General features: G+C 38.0%; 1 protein-coding gene across 3 annotated transcripts in view; it reads right to left on the bottom strand.

Moving 5' to 3' along the window:
• Usp32 (ubiquitin specific peptidase 32) overlaps window positions 1-23,319 on the bottom strand; it is a 173,631-nt gene that overhangs the window by 52,746 nt on the left and 97,566 nt on the right. For all 3 annotated transcript variants that reach the window (XM_031354297.1, XM_031354296.1, XM_031354295.1), the window contains exons 6-13: window positions 16,696-16,827; window positions 12,818-12,925; window positions 10,072-10,187; window positions 9,795-9,857; window positions 8,213-8,296; window positions 7,426-7,487; window positions 3,346-3,448; window positions 411-603 (exon numbers count right to left, since the gene is read on the bottom strand). In XM_031354297.1, the coding sequence (XP_031210157.1) occupies window positions 411-603; window positions 3,346-3,448; window positions 7,426-7,487; window positions 8,213-8,296; window positions 9,795-9,857; window positions 10,072-10,187; window positions 12,818-12,925; window positions 16,696-16,827 (861 nt within the window). The remainder of the gene's footprint in view (window positions 1-410; window positions 604-3,345; window positions 3,449-7,425; window positions 7,488-8,212; window positions 8,297-9,794; window positions 9,858-10,071; window positions 10,188-12,817; window positions 12,926-16,695; window positions 16,828-23,319) is intronic.

Raw genomic sequence — 23,319 nt, forward strand, 5'->3', positions numbered from 1 at the left:
AAAGATTTATTTACTATTACATGTAAGTACACTGTAGCTGTCTTCAGACACTTCAGAAGAGGGTGTCAGATCTCATTACGGGTGGTTGTGAGCTACTATGTGGTTGCTGGGATCCGAACTCAGGACCTTCAGAAGGTCAGTGCTCTTATCCACTGAACCATCTCGCCAGCCCCTCAAGAATTTTATAATTAACCATTTCATTCAAAACATATTTCTTTGAATTGAAATGTGATCTCAATACCCTAACCACAAAAATAGATCAGCTGAGAATAATCATGAGTATTGTGTAGTACATGACTGTAATACCAGTACTTAGGAAGTAAAGGCAGGAGTTTTAGAAGTTCAAGATCTTCCTCAGGATCTCAGGACTTCCCACATTACTGAGCCCATGGGAGTCAAGCTATCCTTACCACTGCCAGTCGACTCTGAGGCTTCAGATGCAGAAGAAATGTTGTCTGAGTATTTCTCCTCTGTGGTATTCATATAACCAAGGTTGTTACTGATTCTATCTTCTCCATGCTCTACAGGATGTGCTGCTGGTCCAAATGAAAATTTTCCTCCATTTAGAACAGACGATGGCTCAATTACAACAGGGTTGGCATCCTAAAACCACAGAGAAACCAGATTTAACAATCTAACAAGTACAGAGCTATTAAAGGATTAATGTTTAAAGACGTATTCTATTGTATTTTATGTGTATGGGTGTTTTGCTTCCATGTGTCTGTGTAACATTTGTGCCCCTGTAGGTTAGAGAAGGGTGTTGAATCCTTTAGAACTGGAGTTACAGATAGTTGTAAATAGCCATGTGGGTCATGGGAATTGAACCTAGGCCCTATGGTAGAGAAGTTAAGAGTGTTCTTAACCACCAACCATCTTTCGAGTCCCTCAAAGAATTAATCTTAATACAACAAATGTCATAAGTATCTAATATTTTTTATCACTGTGAGTTTCAAAGCCATTTGCTAAATAATTAAATTTTCCTTCCTTAAGGGAGGAATAAGTATGTGTAAATACAATGCCCCCAATATACTCATATAATATAGTCACATATACTCATCGGTACACCGAGAAAAGACTGTACCACATAAATAAGCTCTGAAAGGCCAGAGTTGCCAGCCCTGATTGTTACATACAGCAAAACTGTCACAATCGAAGGAGAAGAAAAACAGTTCATGATAAAAACAAATTTAATACATTTATGTTCACAAGGTTAGCTCTACATAGTATACCAGAAAAAATATTTCAGTCTGAAGAGGTTAGCCATACTAAGAGGGCAAAAGGAATAATCTCAGAACATTTAACAACAACAAAAAGACCACTCCCGCCACTGCCATGGCTGCTGCCGCAGCTGCCACCACCACCACCACCACCACCACCACCACCGCTGCCGCCGCCGCTGCCAAACAGCAGGAATTAACAAATATTATTCAATAAAATCTCAGTATTAATAGTCTCAACTCCCTAACAAAAAGACAGACTGGCTTAGAAAACAGGACACGTCTTTCTCATGCCTCCAAGAAACACACTTTATCAAAAGGACAGATACTACCTTAGGAGAAAGGATGGAAAGGGATTACAAGTAAACCAAACTAAGAAACAAGGAGGCACAGCTAATTTTAAGATCTGATAAAACAGACAGAGAGACAGGTTAGAAAGATGGCTCAGTGATTAAAAGCATTTGTTCTAGAGGATCCAGGTTCAGTTCTAAGCACCCACATGGCAGCTCACAACCATTCGTAACTGTTCAGTTCCAGGGGATTGGATGCCTGTTCTGACCTCCCTGGGAACAGGTATGCACACAATCCTTAGAAATATATGCAGGCACATATATACAAAGTGCTTTGTGTGTGCAGAAAGTAAATGCTCTCTGTATTTAGGATCCATCATTTAGCAATAAGTTTCACTATGTACCCCAACCTGAGATTCCATATATCATTTTATTTGGTCTTGGGGTCTGTCTGTCTGTGTGTCTCTCAAACTTATTTATTTTCACTTCATGTGCATTGGTATTTTGCCTACATGTATGTCTATGAGGGTGTCTTTAAAACTAGTATTAAGAGACAGCTCTGATAAACCTGGGAATTGAACCTGGATCCTCTGGAAAAGTAGCCAGCACTCTTAACTGATAAGCCACCTCTCCTTTCCCTGGTCTCTAATTTTTTATTTTTCTTTTCTCAAGACAAGGTTTCTCTGTATACCCCTGGCTGTCCTGGAACTCACTCTGTAGACCAGGCTGGCCTTGAACTCAGAAATCCGCCTGTTTATGCCTCCCAAGCATTAGGATTAAACTTTGTTTCCTTGAGACAGGGTTTCTCTGTGTGGCCCTGGCTATCCTGGAACTTGCTCTGTAGTCCAGGCTGGCCTTGAACTCACAGAAATCCATCTGCCTCTGCCTCCCAAGTGCTGGGATTAAAGGTGTGGGACACTACTACCCTTTATTTTGTTTTGTTTTGAGTCAAGTTCTGATTGTCTAAAAACTTCCTATGGAGACTAGGCTGGCCTGAAACTCACAGAAATTCACCTGACTCTGTCTTTCAAATGCTAGGATTAAAGGTGTGGGGCACCATGACTCAACCTCTACCTCAATCTTTTTTAATGGAAAAGGTGAAGAACAATATAAATGATGTGTTGACAATACACACGTTAAACCCAGTTCCTATACTGGATCCCAAGTCTACACTGAGGAAGATATCCAGGTTTCTTTTCTCTCAGTACCAGATTCCTCACAGGTAAAATGAATAGAACATTATCTTCTTCACAGAGATGTGAGAACTAAATGACACAAACAACATGTAACATAAGTAGGCACTATCGGGCTGGAGAGATGGCTCAGTGGGTAAGAGCACTGACTGCTCTTCCGAAGGTCCTGAGTTCAAATCCCAGCAACCACATGGTGGCTTACAACCACCCGTAATGAGATCGGATGCCCTCTTCTGGTGCGTCTGAAGACAGCTGCAGTAAACTACAACTGAGCGAGCGGGGCAGAGTGAGAGCGGGGTAGAGCGAGAGGGGCCGGCAGAGATCCTGAGTTCAACAGCAGCCACACACATGATGGCTCACAGTCATCTGTACAGCTACAGTGTACTCATACACATAAAATAAACAAACTAAATCTTTAAAAAAAAAAAAGTAGGCACTATCTTTTTCATAGGGTTGGTGACAAGTGAAAAATCTGTGTAGAAATGCATATATTGAGCATGTTCTATATCAATTTTTATAAATATTCATTTCCTTGTCCTTGAAATCTTGGTCTAAGTTGGCACATTTTATTACTGGATAGAAGTTCTACAGTCTGATAGTTCAAAATATTACTAAAAAGTGTATATACACAGGAATTTAACTCACGTATTTGACATATTCTTTCCACTGTTGCCACCACTGCATGGAGATGATAAACCAATTGTGTCCTGGCTGCAGACCATACCTGCTCTCTCGTTCCAACCATCCTCTGCACATACAAAAGAAATCCAATACACAAGAAGAAAATTTTCAAACTGAATGCAAGACTGCAATTTATCACTAGAAACATTTTCTCTTTCCTTAGAAATTTCAAAATAGAAAAACAATACAAGGAAATGTACTCAGTAGAGATTGCCAACACTCCAATTAGTACAATGGAACACTATTCCACCAGTTAGTCAATCTAACTAGTTACAGGCTGCTATGAAATACCATTCACACACAGTTCGGGGCTGGAAGATAGCTCAGTGGATAAAGTACTTAACAAGTCCAAGGACCTGACTTTGGATCTCCAGCACTATAGAAAAGTCAGGTGGAGTAGTGCATGCCTAAAATCCAAGCACAAAGGTTGTAACAGGTAGATTCCTGGAGCTTGCAGGCCAATGGTCTAGACAACAGGTGACTGATGGTTTGAATGAGAATTGCTCCCATAGGCTCATATGCTTGAATGCTTGGTCGCTGGTTAGTGGAATTGTTTGGAAAGGATTAGGAGGTATGGGCTTGTTGGAGGTATGTCACTGGGGGTGGGCTTTGAGATTTGGAAAGCCTGTACCAGGATCAGCCTTTCTTCCCTTCTACTTGCTGCCTATAGAACTGGATGTAAGCTCTTAGCTACTGCTCAAGCACCATGCTTGCCATGAAGCTCCTCGACAATGGTCATGGACCAATCCTCTGAAAAGGTAAGCAAGCACCAAGCCAAAGCTTCCATAAGTTGCTTTGGCCATGGTATTTTGTCACAGCAAAAGAACAGTAACTAAAACAGTGACCTGCATGATGGGAGGGGGAAAAAAGACTCCTATAAACTATTCTCTGACTGTCACAGATATCCCATCACATTCACTTCCTCATAAAAATAAGATGAAGTGCAAATGTAGTTTGAAAAATTCCGTAATAACCCCCATTGGCTGGCTGCAGTGCTTGGGAGAGTGGGTTTCGTGGCTTGACTGGGTAGCACAGTGGAGCTGGCTCTGGAAGCAAGGGTTCTGATGAGCTGGCCCTGAAGGCATGAGAACTGAAGAGCTGCCCCTGCCTCCTGTTGATGGCAGCATTGGTTGGCCTAGCCAGAGCAGTGTCAGAGAGCTCACCCTGGTAGTGTGGATAAGGGAGAGGCAGCTCAGCTGTCACTCAGGCTCAGATCCAGGGCTGTTGAGTTGGCCCATCCCAAAATCTACATTATCTGTGAACTGTTGGGGTGCATGAGAAGGCAGGTCCTGTTGATCCAAAGTTGCAGGATCTCCATGACAGAGGGCAATAATAGGACAACCAAGAGGTGTCCCAGTGAGGATCCCGTGAGGATATTGATGGGTGTCACATAAGCCAGAATCTTGAACCAGACCAGTGGCTCATTGCAATTAACATTTCCAAGTGAAGATGTGCGGACAGAGGGGTGTACCGTGGGATACATGGACACACTACAGCTTCCATGATGAAATGATTTCTATATTTTGTTTTAATTTTTGTTTGTTCATTTGTGTGTTTATTATTTTTAGGGAGAGGTTGCAAGTGTGGAAGGTAGACATGAGGGGACAGGGAGATGAATGGGACTGGAGTGCGTGATGTGAAACAATCAAAAGTTTTTTTTTTAAAAAGGAAAAACACTGTAATAATGAAACCTAACTCTTTATATGCTAGCAAAAATAAATTAAAAAATAACAAAAAATTAAAACCATCCTAGTGGGTAAGAACCAGAATTTCACTGTGGTTTTGATTTTAGTCCCTTAACAGCCAATTATATTGTTTATCTTTCTATGTGCCTGAACAGCATTTGAGTATTTCTGATGGAAAAAATATATACTGATGCAATGAAAACATTATATAACCATTTGTAGTTCTCTATTTTGTTAATTATATCTCACACAAACATGTATTATATGAATAACATTCAAAACAAAAATAAGTATCAAGTTCAATAACTGAAGACACATCAACAAGTTTTAATATGACCCATTAGATGATTTGGAAAATAAAAATTATATTAATTAAAGTCATAAAAAATCCATCTGTTACATACTGTTCTTTAAATAAAACTCTTAAATTATTATCAGATATAAAATCCGGACACAAAGATTCTTCTTATAATTGGTTATATTTTTATATTTTATACTGTTATATTTTTAAAAATATATTGAGGACTTTAAACTACTCTAAGACATTTGAGACAAGTTACTACTATCATCCCCCCACCCTGATGGAATATTAAAGCTTTTATTATCATTTTGTGTGTGTGTGTGTGTGTGTGTGTGTGTGCGTGTGTGTGTGTATACCACTGCATATGTGTAGAAACCAGAGAGCAACTTAAAATTCTCATTTTTCTCCTTTACACTTCATGTGAGTTTCAGATATAGAACCCAGGGCTTCAGATACCCAGGCAGGTGACAGTGAACAAGTGGTATGGTAGTTAAACAGAGAAGTCATTGCCTCATACAGTATTCCCCTAGATATTTTTTGGTTGTCTCCTTTGGTGGCAACTGCTAAGAGTGCTGCCTGTTGTCTATATTTTAACCAGTTATCTTTTGGTTGTTGAGTTGTAGTAGTTCTTTATATACTCTGGTTATTAAAGAATTATGGACGACACAGTTTGTTAATAGTGACTTTCATTTTTTAGGTTGTCTTTTAGATACAGATGTTTTAGATTGTGAGGAAGTCTGAGTTACTTTGTAAGTGAATGCTTTTGGAGCCATAGCTGAAAGTCAACTGGAAACCTAAATCATTTCTTTTTCCTTCCTACCTTCCGTTATCTCCTCCCCTATCCTTGTCCAAGTCATTTAAAGAGAGTTTTGCTAGATAAAATTCTTAGTTGTTTTTTTCCTTCCCTTCTTAGTTCTATGCTTTTTGATGACAAAGTTGGCTACCCTTACTGAGGCTCTTCCATTAGGACACCTGCTTTTTTCTTGCTGCTCTGAAAATTCTTTTGATAGAATTTATGAGATTCCAAGTTTTCTACCTCTGACAGACATCCCCAGTATAATCTTAATGCTAAACATAATTTAACTTTTATCTTATTCTAGTTTCTTAGCTAGGGAGTTTGTTTGTTTTTCCAGACAGGATTTCTCTCTGTGGCCCTGGCTGTCCTGGAACTTGCTCTATAGACCTACTCGCTGGCCTCAAACTCACAGACATCTGTCTGCTTTTGTCTGTCTTCCCAGTGTGCAGCATACTGTCCACCTGCTAGGAATATAATTATAAAAATATTTTCTACTTCTAATTGTCATTTTTCATACAGGGTTTCTCTGTGTAGCCCTGGCTATCTTGGAACTCACTAGGGTAGACTAGGCTGGCTTCCAATTCAGAAATTTACTTGTCTCTGCTTTATCAGTGCTGGGATTTAAGATTTAAAGTGCCTATCACCACAACCAGCTTCTTTTTTATTTTTTGAAGTAAGAGTCTCTTTACACAGCCATAAGTGTCTTGGAACTCATTATATAGACAGATTGGCCTTGAATTCACAGAGATCCATTTGTCTCAGCCTCCTAAGTACTAAGAATAAAGAAGGCATGGGCCACCATACTGATCTCTACATGTAATTTTTTTAAAAAAAGATTTATTTATTTATTATATGTAAGTACATTGTAGCTGTCTTCAGACACACCAGAAGAGGGTGTGAGATCTCATTATGGATGGTTGTGAGACACCATGTGGTTGCTGGAATTTGAACTCAGGACCTTTGGAAGAGCAGTCAGTGCTCTTACCCGCCAAGCCATCTCACCAGCCCTTCAACATTTAATTTTTGAAAACAGCTTTACTGTTATAATTAAAACAAGATAAACTGTTCCTTAGGGTTTTTTTTTAATTAGATATTTTCTTTATTTACATATCAAATGATATCTCCTTTCCTGGTTTCCCCTCCGAAAAAAATAAAAAAATAAAAACCTTATTCCCCTCCCAAAATTGTTCTTTAGTAACTAATGTGTTCAAGTATTAGAAATTTTAGCTATGTAGTTAAAAACCTAAAAACTATAAACTTACCTAATAATTTGTCCTTCTTCTTCTGGAGTAGCTGGTCTTAACCCCAGAACTATGTGGCATACCTAGGGAAAGACAAAACGATAATCACACTTTACTAGGGTTGCTAATAATTAAACTGTATAATATTTGATGTTATTTACCTGAAATCTACTTTTTAGATGGGAATCCAATAACTGGTGAATTATTATTACCTGAAGAAAATTTAACTTTCTTAAAAATGGAAGCTAACTTCTAAATCTCCAACAGCCAAGTAGTGTATGTTTTAGATCTATATCAATTAGATATTAGCTGTCAAGAAGAGACTGATTTCTATTTATTTATTTATTTATTTATTTAATGTGTATGAGTACACTGTAGCTGTCTTCAGACACACCAGAAGATGGCATCCGATTCCATTACAGATGGCTGTGAGCCACCATGTGGTTGCTGGGAATTAACTCAGGTGCCTCTGGAAGAGCAGTCAGTGCTCTTAACCGCTGAGCCATCTCGCCAGCCCCGATTTCCATCTATTCACACAACTGTTTTACATGGAAGTTATACCTCATTAAAAATGGAAAATCATAAGGAATACAAATATACCAAACCATTATGACCTATAACATTTTAACAAAAAAGACAAAGTTTAAAAAATTAAAATAATCATTATTAAATTCAAGATAACGTAGCTATATGTTTTTATAAGACATGGTCTGTAGTCTGGATGTGCTAACAGAGACACACAATGAAAGACACAGAATTACGAGTATACCATTATCCTTCCCAAATCTTTCATTTGCCTTAAACATACCTGGAAGAGGAGATTCAAAAATTCATTGGCAAGAACATTTTTCACACTCCATATCTGATAGTCTTCGAGAGTAAGATGGCCCATCTAAAAAAGGGACATTCAAAATCATCTCCTGCCAATAATGTCAGTTATTACAGCACAAGAATAAAATATCTTTAAAAGCAAGCCAGTAATATACAGAAGATACTATAGGCTCACATAAGAAGTATCACAATTAGTATGAGTTTACAAGGGATAAAATATTAAAAAAAAAAAACAACCTTGTAATTTTGTTAAAGCAGCCAGTGAAAATGAAGCATTTATTAACAATTTCCTTTCTTCAATAAGATTTTGTAAATAACCTGGGCACATTGGCACAAATCTGCAATTTCCATACTTGGAGATCAGAAGGAGGATCAGAAGTTCAAGGTCAGTTCTGGCTACCCAGATCTGAGACCAGCCTGAGCTACATATAGTGAGATTCTGTTTCAAAAAAACAATGATAACAAAAAACAAAATTAACAATAGATACTTTAGATAAATTGTGAGATATCATTGGTACTGTGTACAGTATAGCACCAGTTGAGTCAGTAAAATATCCAAGTCCTATTCTAAACTGTCACTATTTTATTATCATGGTTACATGGCAATCTGAGCCCCTAAACAATCTGCTCAATGGTCACTGGAGCCAGCAATAGAAACTCCATTTAACGTAAAAATATAATACTAGAGCCAGGTGATTGTGGTTTATGCTTTTTAATCCTAGCGCTCAGGAGACAGAGGCAGGGAGATCTTGGAGGTCAAGGCCAGTTTGGTCATCCAGTGATACAGAAAGAAACCTGTCTCAAAATACAAATGCAAAGCAGACAAAAAATTTACTTTTTTCTAAACCTCAATTATATAACACCATTATGGCCTATTCGTTACTAGTCTGCTAATAAGTACATGTCAGTATTTGAATTCAAATTATTTCAAATGTACTTCACGTATTTTTTCACATAAATTATTTTCAATTTCACAGAGACCAGTAAAACTTTCAAGCTACAGAAGTAAATCTGTTATGATACTGCTACCAATAAGTCATACAAAACTAAGTAATTCAAAGAATTTATTATTTGTAAAATAAATTTCCATGGCCTCATGGTCTCATGGCGTCATCTAAAAGGTCTTTTATCCCCAAAATCACAACCTCAAATTCTACCACTATTAGCTTTTCTTCTGTTTTTAAATCTAATATAATAGAGCCAAGCTATATATACTCTTTGGTTTTCTTTATTCAGTATAAAACTAGCCTTAGAATAATTTATTAAATGGAAGAAATAAAGACTATAAACTGTATAGGTATAACTGTATAGGTATAACTGTATATGTATAAGCTGTAAAGGGAGGGGTCTACTTAATTCATACATTAGACTTCACTGAGTTGCTGTTGAAGATGGATAGATCTATTTTTAGAGACAATGTGAAGGTATTTTACCACCAGACCAAATAAGTGGTGATAATACAGAAGAGTCATTTGATTATACATATAATATACATTATACATCTTGATTTAGCACACATAGTATTTTTAGAAAAAGAAATTACTTATAGCCAGTCTCACCTTTGTGGTATCATGTGCATTCAATATCCTTTCTACAATGTCTGACAGATCCATATGTAATTCCTTTAAAAAGAAATCCAAAAGAGTAATGCATATAATTTTTAGCTCCCCCACATGTAAAAAACATTTCATTTTTCTTTTTTTTTTCAAACATTCATTCCATCTACCTAGTGAAAAATCAGAACTTAGTAGAACATGGGGCATATCACATGTCAGTTTTAGCAGCATTAAAACCCTGCCTTAAAAACCAACCAAAACAAAAAGAGTCAGAACTTACAGGAATATCATCAGTACGGTTATCTTTCCAGACCTCCAAAAGTGCAACCACCATGTCTTTCAGTTCAACCCTGGAGAGAACTCCATCACGGTCAACATCAAACACCTTGAAGCAAACTAGTGACAAGAAACTCTTATGAAGGGAAATCACTTTTAGATTCTGAAATATGATTCATTTCATTAGAAGCTATCCTGTATAAATTCTTAGTTTTCTAAGTATGCGCTGTAGCAATTCCCATTAGGAGTAGACCATACTATTTATAGCATTATATTATTACCATTATTGTAACAAGTAGAATTGTGAAGAGACCTCATGATTATCTCTAGGTCACTACCCAGGTAAAGAGACTTATCCATCAGCCAAATCCAGAGCTGCCTTTCTTATACACTAGAAAGAAAGGGCTAAGTCATTCTATAAGAAACATTACCTTACAGCTTTTCAAGAGGCAACACATACATCTGGATGTCTCTCTTCTCCCTGGTGCTGCTGAATCAAACCTGAGCCTTGGACACGCTGTGCACACGCTTTTCTCTGCTCTCAACTACATCCCCCTTCCTTAAGTTAGTTAAGTTAAGTATCCCCCTTAAATTAGTTTCTCACTCAAGACTGATCACTGAAGACCTTTTTCTTCTATGCTTAAAATTCCCATCTTCATTGAGAATTAGACTCCCAACTCCTACTTTATCTGTCTAAGGAATCTAATTTACATATAATATTTTATGAAGTGTAATCTCAATTCCTTAGTAAAATTTATGTAAAACTTTATATGGAAGAGACAATCACCATGTAATTAACTAACTCTAAAGAAACCACTCTGGTTTGTTCATTTCTAGGTGACCAGCAACAACAAAACAAAACACCAAAAAAGATTTAAAATTAAAAAACTATTTTAAATTACATGTATTTATTGTGTATATTTGAGTGTACAGAGAAGTCTGAGGACACCTTCTGTGAGTTAGTCCTCTCTTTCTACCATGTGGGGGGTTTCCTCTGATCCAATGCAAGTTGTCTGACTTGGTGGCAAGCTCTCTTACCCATTGATCCAAAGCTTTAAATTTTGAAAGGCAATAATTAACATCAAGTGAGCAACAGAAGTTTTAATTTCCTTAAAGACATTAAATTTCAATGGAAAAAATTTTGCTGGGTGTGTTGATACATGCCTTTAATCCCCGTACTTGGGAAGCAGTTGGATTTTTGAGTTCAAGGTCAGTCTGAGCTACATAGTTAAGAACCCATTTCAACAAAGCAAACAAATAAACAAACAAATAAATACAGATATTTTAATAAGAAAATATCTTTCAAAAAATAGTTTAGAATAATGAATAAAAAGAAACCTAGGTGTGTACACCTTTAATTGCAGCATTTGGGTTGCAGAGGGTGACAGATCTCTCTGGTCTATAGAGAAATTCCAGGTCAGCCAGTACTGTTACTCAGATCAACCCTGACTCAAACCAAACCAAATAAAACAATGAAAACAAACAAACAAAAATCTCTTCATAAACTGGGTTTAGTGGTACCTTAATCTCAGAATTTGGGAAGCAGAGACAGGCAGATCTTAGGACTAGTCTGTTCTCAGAAATGAATTCCAAAACCCTAACCCTAACCCACCCCAAAAGCCTTTTAAATCCCTTCTGTTAATTATGGTAGTAAATCAATTCAGTGTACATTACTAAAATAGATTTAAAAAATCAAACATAATACCAAAACAGACATTTGTGAAGATCCATTTAAGAAATCAAAAAAAAAAAAAAATATATATATATATATATATAGGCGCTAAACCCAAGTAAACTCACAATTCTTCAAAATGGTTAATGTTTATTAATATAATATATTTATGCTTATAAATTATGCTTTCAGACTGTTAGATAAAAATGCCATTTCAGAGTTTGACAAAATTATGTCCAATTACAAATTTGTTTGTTTGTTTTTGGGTTTTTTTTTGGTTTTATTTATTTTTATGCACATTGGTATGTTTTTGCCTGCATGTATATCTGTGTGAGTTTGTCAGATCTTGGAGTTACAGACAGTTGTGGGCTGCCATGTGGGTGCTGGGGATTGAACCTGTGTCCTCCCGAAAAGCAGTCAGTTCTCTTAACCACTGAGCCATCTCACCAGCCCCCTTTTTTGGTTTTTCAGACAGGGTTTCTCTGTATAGCCCTGGCTGTCTGCGAACTCAGAAATCCTCCTGCCTCTGCCTCTGAGCACTGAGATTAAAGGTGTGCGATACCACTGCCCAGTTGTCCAATTACAAATTTATCTTGTGAATACAATATTAATGTATATAAATGAAAGATGATAAGCTATGTTTGAAATTATGTAAGACACAAAATACTCTATAGACTAACAAAATATTTCCTGATACTTAAAATTTTCAGTTACGCATGGTGGCTCACACCTGCAAATTTAGTATTCTAGCTGAAAGAGAAGAAGGTCAAAAGTGGCAGGTCAGACCAAGATAAGACCCTGTCTCAAAAAAATTGTTTCCCCGTTTATCATAATTTATTATGAATTACAGATTTTCTAGAAAAAACAATTTTATTAGTAACCTACAAGAATCCAAACTAGGTTGATGCTTCCTTAGATTTACCTCACAAACCACCAATTATGAGATCACTATTTGCCAACCTGAGAGTTAAGAAACTCAATCCTTAATCCACAAATGATGTTAAATGGATGAAAGCCAGTTCTGTCTTTACATAATATCACAAAGTGACACTTTACAGACACCGCTTATCACACTTACATTTTTGTCTTTCAGCCAGGGGGCCCCTGCAGCAGGCTGATAACCCACAGGATATCTCCTTGAAGTCTATGTGATTGTCACGATTTTCATCAAAAGCATTAAATAAACCTATAATAATAATAAAAAAATAGTATGAATCACAGTCAGTAAACTTTCTAATGTTATGCTGACATGTTTATGAAGTTAAGAATGTCTCTTATAAAAAGTGGTGTAATGTTTTGAATAGGAATAGTCCTCAGACTTATGTGTTTGAATGCTTGGTTCATAGGGAATGACACTATTAGGAGGTATGGCCTTGTCACTATGTCACTGTGTCAGTATGGGGTGGCGCCTTTGAGGTCTCTGGTGTCCAAGCTATACCCAATGTGTCACACAGTCTCCTTCTGCTTCCAGCGGATCAAGACATAGAACTCTCAGCTCCAGCACCATGTTTGCCACGCTTCCTCCCATGATGACTGATATTTGCTTCTGTCTGTTTTTACCTACTCTAGTAAAAATTATCCAATAGCTTAAAGACACCACATTTTTCAAATGTGACAAATGAAAATTAGGAATCCAGAAAGGTAAAAAATTGTAACAATTATCCATATAAAGACAGAAGAAATGGCAAAAGAGAAAATTGAGTTTATTATGTGACTATTCAAATATATATTACTGCATCAATAAACTTTCATAAGCTCTTCCTGGAAAAGGAAATATATTACTATAAGAATCTCTACTACACCTGGGCAGTGGTGGCGCATGCCTTTAATCCCAGCACTTGGGAGGCAGAGGCAGGCAGATTTCTGAGTTTGAGGGCAGCCTGGTCTATAGAGTGAGTTCCAGGACTGCCAAGGCTACACAGAGAAACCCTGTCTCAAAAAAAAAAAAAAGAGTCTTTACTATGGTACCTTTTTTGTAAAACTTAGTCTTTCACATCTAACTGAGTATTTTAAATTTCAGAAGAAGACAGGGACTTAAAATTTCATCTTGTGATTTTTCATTTTTTTAAATAAACTACTGTTTCAAATAAAATTATGTATAAACATCTCAATTCTTTTTTCTATTAGAATTTTATTTTTTGACAATTTCATACATGTAAACAATGTATATTAATCATATCCACTTGTAATCTTTCTCCATTTCCACTCTCTCCAATCCACACCAATCGCCTAATTCCCAAAAGATAAAAATAAAACTACATTGTTGAACAGGTAGAAGCCCCGGGTACTTGCCAGAGAGATGTCTGAGCAGGTTAATGCTGCCAGTTGACTGTGTTAGATTCTTGAAATCCACATGGTGGAAGAAGAGAACCTGCTCTCAAGCTGTCCTCTAAGCTCTGTATGTGCCATAGCATATGTGTGTATATCCTCACGTGAAGATGCAAAGATATTCTCTCTCTCTCTGTCTCTCCTCTCTCTCTCTCTTTCTCTCTCTCCTCCCTCCTTCCTTCACTCTGTGTGTGTGTGTGTGTGTGTGTGTGTGTGTGTGTGTGTGTGTGTGTAAGTGAGAGAGAGAGAGCGAGAGAACTCCAGAGTGCTGTGTTCTAGTTCCACTAAGGAATACTATTGAAATATCCTGGGTTTTTTTTTTTTTGAAAAGTAGATTCTATGTGTAGTGGCTATTCCTGGTTGTCAACTTGACTATATCTGGAATGAACTACAATGCAGAATTGGAAGGCTCACCTGTGATCGTAATCTGGAGCCTGATATACTAGTTTCTGACCTGGATCTTGGCATAGAGATCTTAAGGCATAGTGGCTATGAATCCCAGAAGACAGGAAGATCTCTGAGTTCAAGATCATCTAGGATTAAAGATGTGGTGGCACACACCTTTAATATGGGCCACACCTTTTGCTGGAGACCTATATAAGGACATTGGAAGGAGGAAGGCTCTCTCTCTTTTTAGCCTGCTTGCCTTGTGGGACTGAGTAGCTGCTAGATCCTTGGACTTCCATTCACAGCTGCTGCTGACCATTGTTGGGAGTTGGACTACAGACTAAGTCATCAACATTACTTTACTATATAGAGACTACCATAAATTCTGTGACTCTAGAGAACCCTGACTAATACACTATGTTTCAAAAATCTATTTAACTTACTGTTTCAGTTTCAATATTAGAGAACTAAGCCAGGCACATGCCTATAATCCTAGCACTTGGGGAGACAAACTTAAAGATCATCCTTAGCTAGATACTGAGTTTGAGTTTGAAGTGAGTTTATGCCACATGAGACCCTGTCTCAAAACCAAAAATGGGCTGGGGAGGTGGCTCAGCAGTTAAAAGCACTTAATGTACTTCTGAAAGACTTGGGCTTGTGTCCCAGCACTCACATAACTACCATGGTAGTTCATAACTACCATGTTAAGGCCAGTCCTAGGGGACCCAATGCTCTCCTCTGCCCTTTGTGAAAGCACCAGGCACATTCACAGCACAGAGATATACATGTAGACAAAACACCTATACACAGAAAATAAAAACAAAAACAAAATAATAAAATTAGAAAGATAAATTTCCCAAGGAAAGTCCAAAAACTTAGGTAAAAAAAAATAGGCTGGAGAGATGGCTCAGCTGGTTACAGCACTGTGTTCTTACAGAGGACGCAGACTTCTCAGCACCTACATGGTGGCTACAACCATCTGTAACTCCAGTTTCAAGGGATCTTGTCTGAGAGACCCACGCACGCATGCACATGGAGCACATACATATATATTCAGACAAAACTTATATAACATAATATAGTAAGTCTAAAGAAAAAAAGAAGTCAGAAAACTAAATGTAATAATCAAAAGCAAAACCCAAGCATTCAGATTTCAAATATGATGTTTACAGTGTCACCCACAATGCTTCTTTATGTTCTTTTATTTTATTATTTTATTTTATTTTATTTTTTTTGGTTTTTCAAAACAGGATTTCTCAAACTCAGAGATCCACTTGCAGTGCTGGGATTAAATGCGTGTGCCACGACACCCCAAGATTCTTTATTTTATTTATTTATTTTTTCAAAAAAAGATTTATTTATTTATTTTTATTTATGCAGCTGTACAGATGGCCTTGAGCTCTGGCCCCCCACTCGCTCTGCCCCATTTACTGCAGCTGTCTTCAGACTCACCAGAAGAGGGCGTCAGATCTCATTATGGATGGTTGTGAGACACCATGTGGTTGCTGGGATCCAAACTCAGGACCTTTGGAAGAGCAATCAGTGCCCTTACCCACTGAGCCATCTCGCCAGCCCTCTTTATTTTATTTTTAAAAGGAAAAAATAAACATACTGGAGCTATACTAGCTCAGAGAGATACTCTTTTTTTTTTTTTTTGAATAGCCTAAGTTTGACTGACTTTACAATGTAAATGAGCTCTCATAGCTGAGTGAGGTGAAGTTTCAGAAAGGGAAAAGTATGTCTCTCCCTAGGAACATTACTAGGGAGAGAGATACTCTTATCTAGAAACTTCAATTCTCTTTTCAGGAGAGGAAGCACCCATGAAATCTTATGTGAATGAAAAACAGGTGGCTGAAGAAGAAACAGATCACATGAGGAAACCTGGAGCTCGCCCTCTGCACAACCTACCCAGTGACACTCCTTAGCAGAGCACTGTCATGCTACTGATACCTGGTTACGTCAATCGTACATGGAAGGACATTCAGGTACACAGGACTAACTGACTCAGGCAAAATCACACAAGTAAAATACGAAGCTAAGGACAATGACCTCATTACTACACTATTAAGCAAAGAACTATGAAATCTACAGGAATATAGTTTGTCAGAGTTAAATCTGCTTTGGTTAGAAATAAGATGGATTCAATTTACTCGATTCAGTCTATTTACTTACCAAATGTACATTTGGGTTTTGTTTGTTTAAAAACACAAAAACGCAAAACAAACAAGGAACATTTCCTACCTTCACTCAGAGAAGGGCGAATAGGTGGTGAAACCAATGGACCAAAGGTCTCTAAGTCAAAACGTCCAGTTCGGGATTGGGCCTTCAGTAGCCAATAGCGTTTCTCCAGATCAATGATGTCTGACTCTTCCACTAAGAATCAAATCAAATAAGATTATAAACTCACAATGCCCTTTTGGGCCATTAGTTTGTTCTGATAAAAAACAATTTTCCATTAAGCAGACTGCTAAAATCTAAAATCATATACTACTAATCTATTCTAGTCATTTTCAAACTCCATCTTAGCTTTGAATTTTGTATGCGTATCTTCTCTCCTGGTTAGATAGTAACTGTAAGAATAGCAGGGCCCAGATTTAATTCACACAGCTAACACAATATGCATGGTAGCAAACAGTAAAATCATGAAAGGATGAATATGAACAGAGACAAACTCCAAGCGTGGTTACTTTATTTTTTTTCCTTTGGCTTTTGGCTTTTTTTTTGGTTTTTCGAGACAGGGTTTCTCTGTGTTGCCCTGGAACTCACTCTGTAGACCAGGCTGGCCTCGAACTCAGAAATCCGCCTGCCTCTGCCTCCCAAGTGCTGGGATTAAAGGCGTGCGCCACCACCGCCCGGCTGGCTTTCGGCTTTTTGAGATAGGATCTTATTGTATAACAGCCATGGCTGTCCTAGAACTTCCTTTGTAGAGCAGGATGGCCTCAAACTCAGAGACATCTGCCTGCCTCTGCTTCCTGAATGCTGGGATTAAAGGGGTGTGCCATCACTCCTAGTGAATGCTCATTTTAAATGTTTCTGTTTCTCTCCCAAGCAATTAAAATAAAATTTAGGAAGCATGAAGATATTTTATTCTCAGTGAAGCATGGTACTCAAAGTTACCTTCCTAAAATATAATTCTGGGGCTGTTCCCTTTTGGACATAATGAAATTGCAATTGGCATCAGACTTGCCCTCTGGCCATAAGTAGCTAAAAACTATTTATACAACTATATAAATCAAGCAGTCGCAGAAACTCCAGAACAGGCAGTGCAGGACTTCAATCCCGAGACCAAGAAGCTACTAGCAGGTGAGCACGTCTACTATCCTGCTTTTGCCTATGCCTACATCTTTAAGGTGGTAAAAGGTAAGGAGTCTCAATTCCGAGATTTCACTCTGTTACCAATGGAGGTCACTGCAGGGAGGTTGAAGTAGCTGAAAAGTTGGAGGAGAAAATGATAGAAAAAAAGTTATGCAAAAAATTCTAGAAACCTGTACAGGTGCATGTTGTTCTGGCAGCTAATTTGTGTTATACAGAGTGAAACCCAGTGAAGCTTGCCTAGGAACTCAAAGAAAAATTCCCAGAGTGAAGGCAAGCTGGGGAGATACCACACAGCATTCACAATGTCTAGCACTGGGGAAAAGCTGTAAGAGGGCCAGCGGTGGCTGTGTAAGAGGGCCAGCAGTGGCTGTGTGAGAGGGCCAGCGGTGGCTGTGTAAGAGGGCCAGCGGTGGCTGTGTAAGAGGGCCAGCGGTGGCTCAGCAGGTGAAGGAGCTTACCACCACGTATGACAACCTCAATCTGAACTGGGAATCCACACAGTGGAAAGAGAGGAAATGACTCCCACAAGCTTTCTTTTGACCTCCACACATACAGCACGCACACACGTGTACACACACACACACACAGAAACAGAAAATGCAAAAAGAAAATATGAAAAAAGTAAGAAGATGTGACACAAGACTAAGGTAAAAACTAATCAACACAAAGGCCAAGAAATAAAAGACAACAGGAATAGACAAGGCTTGAGAACTATGAGTTATAAATATCCAGAATTAGCTGGGCAGTGTTGATATACATCTTTGATCTCAGCATTTGGGAGGTAGAGGCAGGTGGATATCTGAGTTTGAGCCAGCCTCAGTCAATGTAATGAGTTCCAGGACAGCCTGGTCTACAAATTAAGTTCCAGGACAGCCAGGGCTACACAGAAAGACTGTCTTGAGAAACGACACCCCTCCCCCGAAATACAAAAACAAAAAACAGAATTAAAAAAATATACTGAGGTAATAAATGGCAACTAGGGGCTAGCTAGATGGCTTAGCGGGTAAGAGCCCTGACTGCTCTTCCAAAGGTCCTGAGTTCGGATCCCAGCAACCACATGGTGGTTCACAACTACCCATAATGAGATCTGACCCCCTCTTCTGGTGCGTCTGAAGACAGCTACAATGAATTATGCTGGAGCGAGCAGAGTAGAGCAAGTGGGGCAATCCTGAGTTCAATTCCCAGCAGCCACATGATGGCTCATGGCCATCTGTACTCATACACATAAAATATATAAATCTAAAAAAAAAAGAAATGGCAACTATAAAACATGAACCAACTAGAACTAACAAAGATGAAAAATAACATTTAAAATTAAAATATACCTATTAGAAGACTCAGCAGTTTAGGGACTAGACAAAGGGAGAGATGATAAAACATGAACACTGGACCACAGAAACTATTCTAATGGAAGAACAAAGAGAAAACAGGCTGGATAACTCATTAGAACTAAAGTGACTATAAGATAATATTAAACATTGATACAACTATGAAGAAGCCAAAAACAAACAGGAAGAAAGTATTAGAAATATTTATAGTTGAAAATTTTTCTTTGGAGACAGAAATTTGGTATGCAGCAAGCTGGCCTCAAACTCACAATGACCTTGCCTCAGGCTCTTAAGTGTTTTGGGGTTCTTTTTGTTTGTTTTGTTTTTGTTTTGGACTGGAACTCATTACAGAAACAAGGTTGGTCCCAAACTCATAGAGATCTACTTGCCTCATCCTGCAAAATGATGGAATTAGAAGTATGTAATATTCTATGTGGCTCTGAAATTCCTCAAAATTTGGTGAGAATTTATTCCCCACACTTAACCACACTAATACAAGGTATAATCAAATTACTAGGAATGAAACAATTCCATGAGTGTCCTAGAGCACATGCCCAGCAGATGTGAGGACCTGAGTTAGAGCCCTAGCACAGAAAGAGGAGGGAAGGGAAGAACGGCAAGAATGGTGAAGACCAGGCTGGGGTGGCTATACTGTCAATCCCAATACTCAGGAAGCAGTTCAAGGCACATCTCTGAGTTCCAGGAGAGCTAGGGCTACACAGAGGAAACTCTTGTTGGGTAGAGCAATAGGGGATAGTAACATAATCAAGACAAATACTACAAACTTAGCAAAGAAAATAAGATAAATATTTTCTGATAAAAAGGGGCAAAAAAAGTCAGGCGGTGATGGTGCACGCCTTTAATCCTGGCACTTGGGAGGCAGAGGCAGGTGGATTTCTGAGTTCGAGGCCAGCCTGGTCTACAGAGTGAATTCCAGGACAGCCAGGGTTACACAGAGAAACCCTGTCTCGAAAAACCAAAAAAAAAAAAGGGGGGGGGTTAAAAGGCGAGATAGTAAAAAAAAAAAAAAAATAATAACAAAAACTATTAAGGGCTTTGTGAGGCAACACAGTATTTAACAATAACAGAGGGGCTGGAGAGATGGCTCAGCAGTTAAGAGCACTGACTGTTCTTCCAGAGGTCCCGAGTTTAAATCCCAGCAACCACATGGTGGCTCACAACCATTTGTAATGGGATCTGATGCCCTCTTCTGGTGTGTCTGAAGACAACTACCGTGTACTAATATATAATAAATAAATCTAAAAAAAAAGTCAGAACTGTACAAAAAGGAATACCAAATACATTCTTCAGAGAGAAGAGAGACACTAGTTGCAATCAACATCTATAGAAAAGAACATGGAACAAACAAACAAGAAGCAACAGGAAACTTTTAGGCTCTTACTACCATCTCTGTGGTATCCTATCAACAACCTTATGACTATTTGCCAAAATGTTTGAGGGGCTGGACAGATGGCTCTGAGGTAAAGAGTACTGGCTGTTCTTCCAAGGACCCAGGTTCAATTCCCAACACCCACATTGCAGCTCACAACTGTCTGTAACTCCAGTTCCAGGAGATCCAACACCCTCACACAGACATACATGCAGTCAAAACACCAATCAGTACACATAACAATAAATCATTAAAAAATAAAAAAGAAAGAAAATGTTTGGTAAGTCTTTTTATTAAGTCTTTGAAACTGCAGACTGTAAAAAATGTAAAGCATCACAAAATATGTGGACATTAGAATCATGGAGTCATGGGACAATGTTTAAACCTGTGATATTCTGAAACTGTAAGATTGAGAGGTCTTTCTCTGTTTTATAAATCAGACTTATTTTTCTAGAGAGAAGTTTTAGGTTTACAGCAACATCAAATAAAGGCAGCAATTTCCCATATACCCTTACCCTCATGCAGTGTGACTGTGGCACCTCCCACTAGCATGGTACATCCTATAACTGCTGAAAATACACTGACTGATATGACTTCACTCCAAGTCCATAATTTAGACTTCTTCTTTTTTTCGGTTTTTTGAGACAGGGTTTCTCTGTGTAGCCCTGGCTGTCCTGGAACTTACTCTGTAGACTAGTCTGGCTTCAGAAATCCACCTGCCTCTGCCTCCCAAGTGCTGGGATTAAAGGCGTGCGCCACCACTGCCCGGCTACGTTAGACTTTTGTGTTGTGTATCTACTGGTCTGGGAAAATATCATTAAAATTTATTGTCTACTACTGTAGTATCAGAGTTACTATCACTTCCCTAAGAAGCCTCCGTGTTCCTCCTATTTACCCTTCCTCCCAATTAGTCCCTGGGAAACTGCTGTTCTTTTTACTCTCATAAGATGTCTTTTCAGTTTTTAGACAAAATCCAGCCACAGCAATGTTTCTAACTGAGAGTCTAAACAAGCAGAGAGGACAGTCTTTCCATTTGGTGTTTCTTCAACTTTAAATCAAATGTGGTTTCTCAACCTCCTAGCTAGAACTATCATTTACTAGCCTTTCTGAACATCAGCATCTGTTCTCAGATCAAAAATTTCTTGCATCCCTTCACATCACCTAGGAAGGGCCACTCATGCGCAGCAAAGCTTTGTTCTTTTCTTTGCATCTCCATGTTTTTAGTGGCTTTAAAAGAAGAGCATGATAATTTGGTTTATGGGGTTATTTTACTTTATTATACTTGATAGTAAAGGTCTTTGTCTGTTTCTACTTCCTAGCACGAAGCAGACCTTCTCCCTCCAACACCTACCACTCTGCATGGTCTGGAAAATTTTCACTAGTTCAATAAAACAAAACCCATGAGATATAATATAGAGTAAGAAGAATCAGTATTATTTGCATGAAAGTAGAACTCATAAACACACACACACACCCTCTCAATAGAAGTGTCTGAGAATGTAGCTCAGTGATACTTTGCCTAGCAAATAATATGCTCTGGGTTCAGTCCTCACCACTGAGAAAAGAAAAAAACCAAACAAAAGCCTTAAGAGAATCTATTTACAAATAAACAGCTAAGAACCTGTGTGCTTAGAAATATATACAAAACACACAAACACATAAAATAAAAAAAATTTAAATGAAGAAATTATAAATAACTGAAGAGGTAAACCATAGCTCTTATAGAAGCTTACTATGGCCTTAAATACAGCAGTTATGAGTGGAACATTGTGGTACAATCTGTAATCTCAGCTCTTGGAAGGCTAAGGTAGGCTAAACCGTAAGAAGGCTAAAGTCATGATCAGCCTGGACTACATAGTAAACTGGAGGCTAAACTGAGCTATATATAGTGAGATACTATCTCAAGGAAAAGAAACAAAGATCAATTATGGAAAGGTCACTCTAGGAAGTTGACACGAAGGAGACAAAAAGAAAAATCAAGAAGGACAAAGAGTCTAGACAGGAATAGTCAGTATAAAGGCTCAAAAAAGGTATGCCTGGCAAATCTAAGGGAGAAGATGAAGGCAGAGTCACCCAAATGTACTTAAGGAAGGGGAGAGACAGCAGAGGGAAAGGCAGAGATTTTCATGAATTATATTACTTAGACTACTTTAAGAACTTTCATTCAAAGTGAAAGGTAAGTTCCAGTAATAAAGGATCAAGCCTACAGATTCACTCTTTACTGAATTGAGAAAACCTGAGAGCCTGTACAACACAAAAAAGAAAATTCTCTTTTCCACTAAAGAGTGAAAATAATCAATACATGCAGTAAGAAAACATTAAACTACAGCAGATTGACAAGCACAAGTCAGACAGAACACCAAACATGGGAAAAGAAAAATATTACCAGGGTTCTTCCACTACTGTTTCAAGGCTTCACAACATTTTGAAGAATACCTAAATGGCAATCTCAGACGCCTTCAGACTTTATTCAAATGTCACATCCTCAAAGCATCTAAACTGCCACACCCAAAGATTCTCCTCCACTCCAAATCTTATCAATATCTGATATAATCTGCTTACCTACCTTTGCTTATTTTTGCTTCTTCCAATTAAAAATATGCTTAAGGATAAGGTTTTAACTTTGTTTTGTTCATCGCAATTTTCTGAATTTAAACTCACTTGAACATTCAATAAATAACTTTAAGGAATAATAACCATTTGTTGAGCTTTTATTTCATATATACAGTAAGAAACAAAGTTGATAATAGGTACTTATGGTCAAGGACACTGAATACTATTCAATTATAGTGCTGGCTAAAGTATGACAGACTAGTGCTGTGCCCAGCCTTC

The sequence above is a fragment of the Mastomys coucha genome, unplaced genomic scaffold (genome assembly GCF_008632895.1).
Source record: "Mastomys coucha isolate ucsf_1 unplaced genomic scaffold, UCSF_Mcou_1 pScaffold5, whole genome shotgun sequence".
In the NCBI taxonomy this organism is placed as follows: Eukaryota; Metazoa; Chordata; class Mammalia; order Rodentia; family Muridae; genus Mastomys; species Mastomys coucha.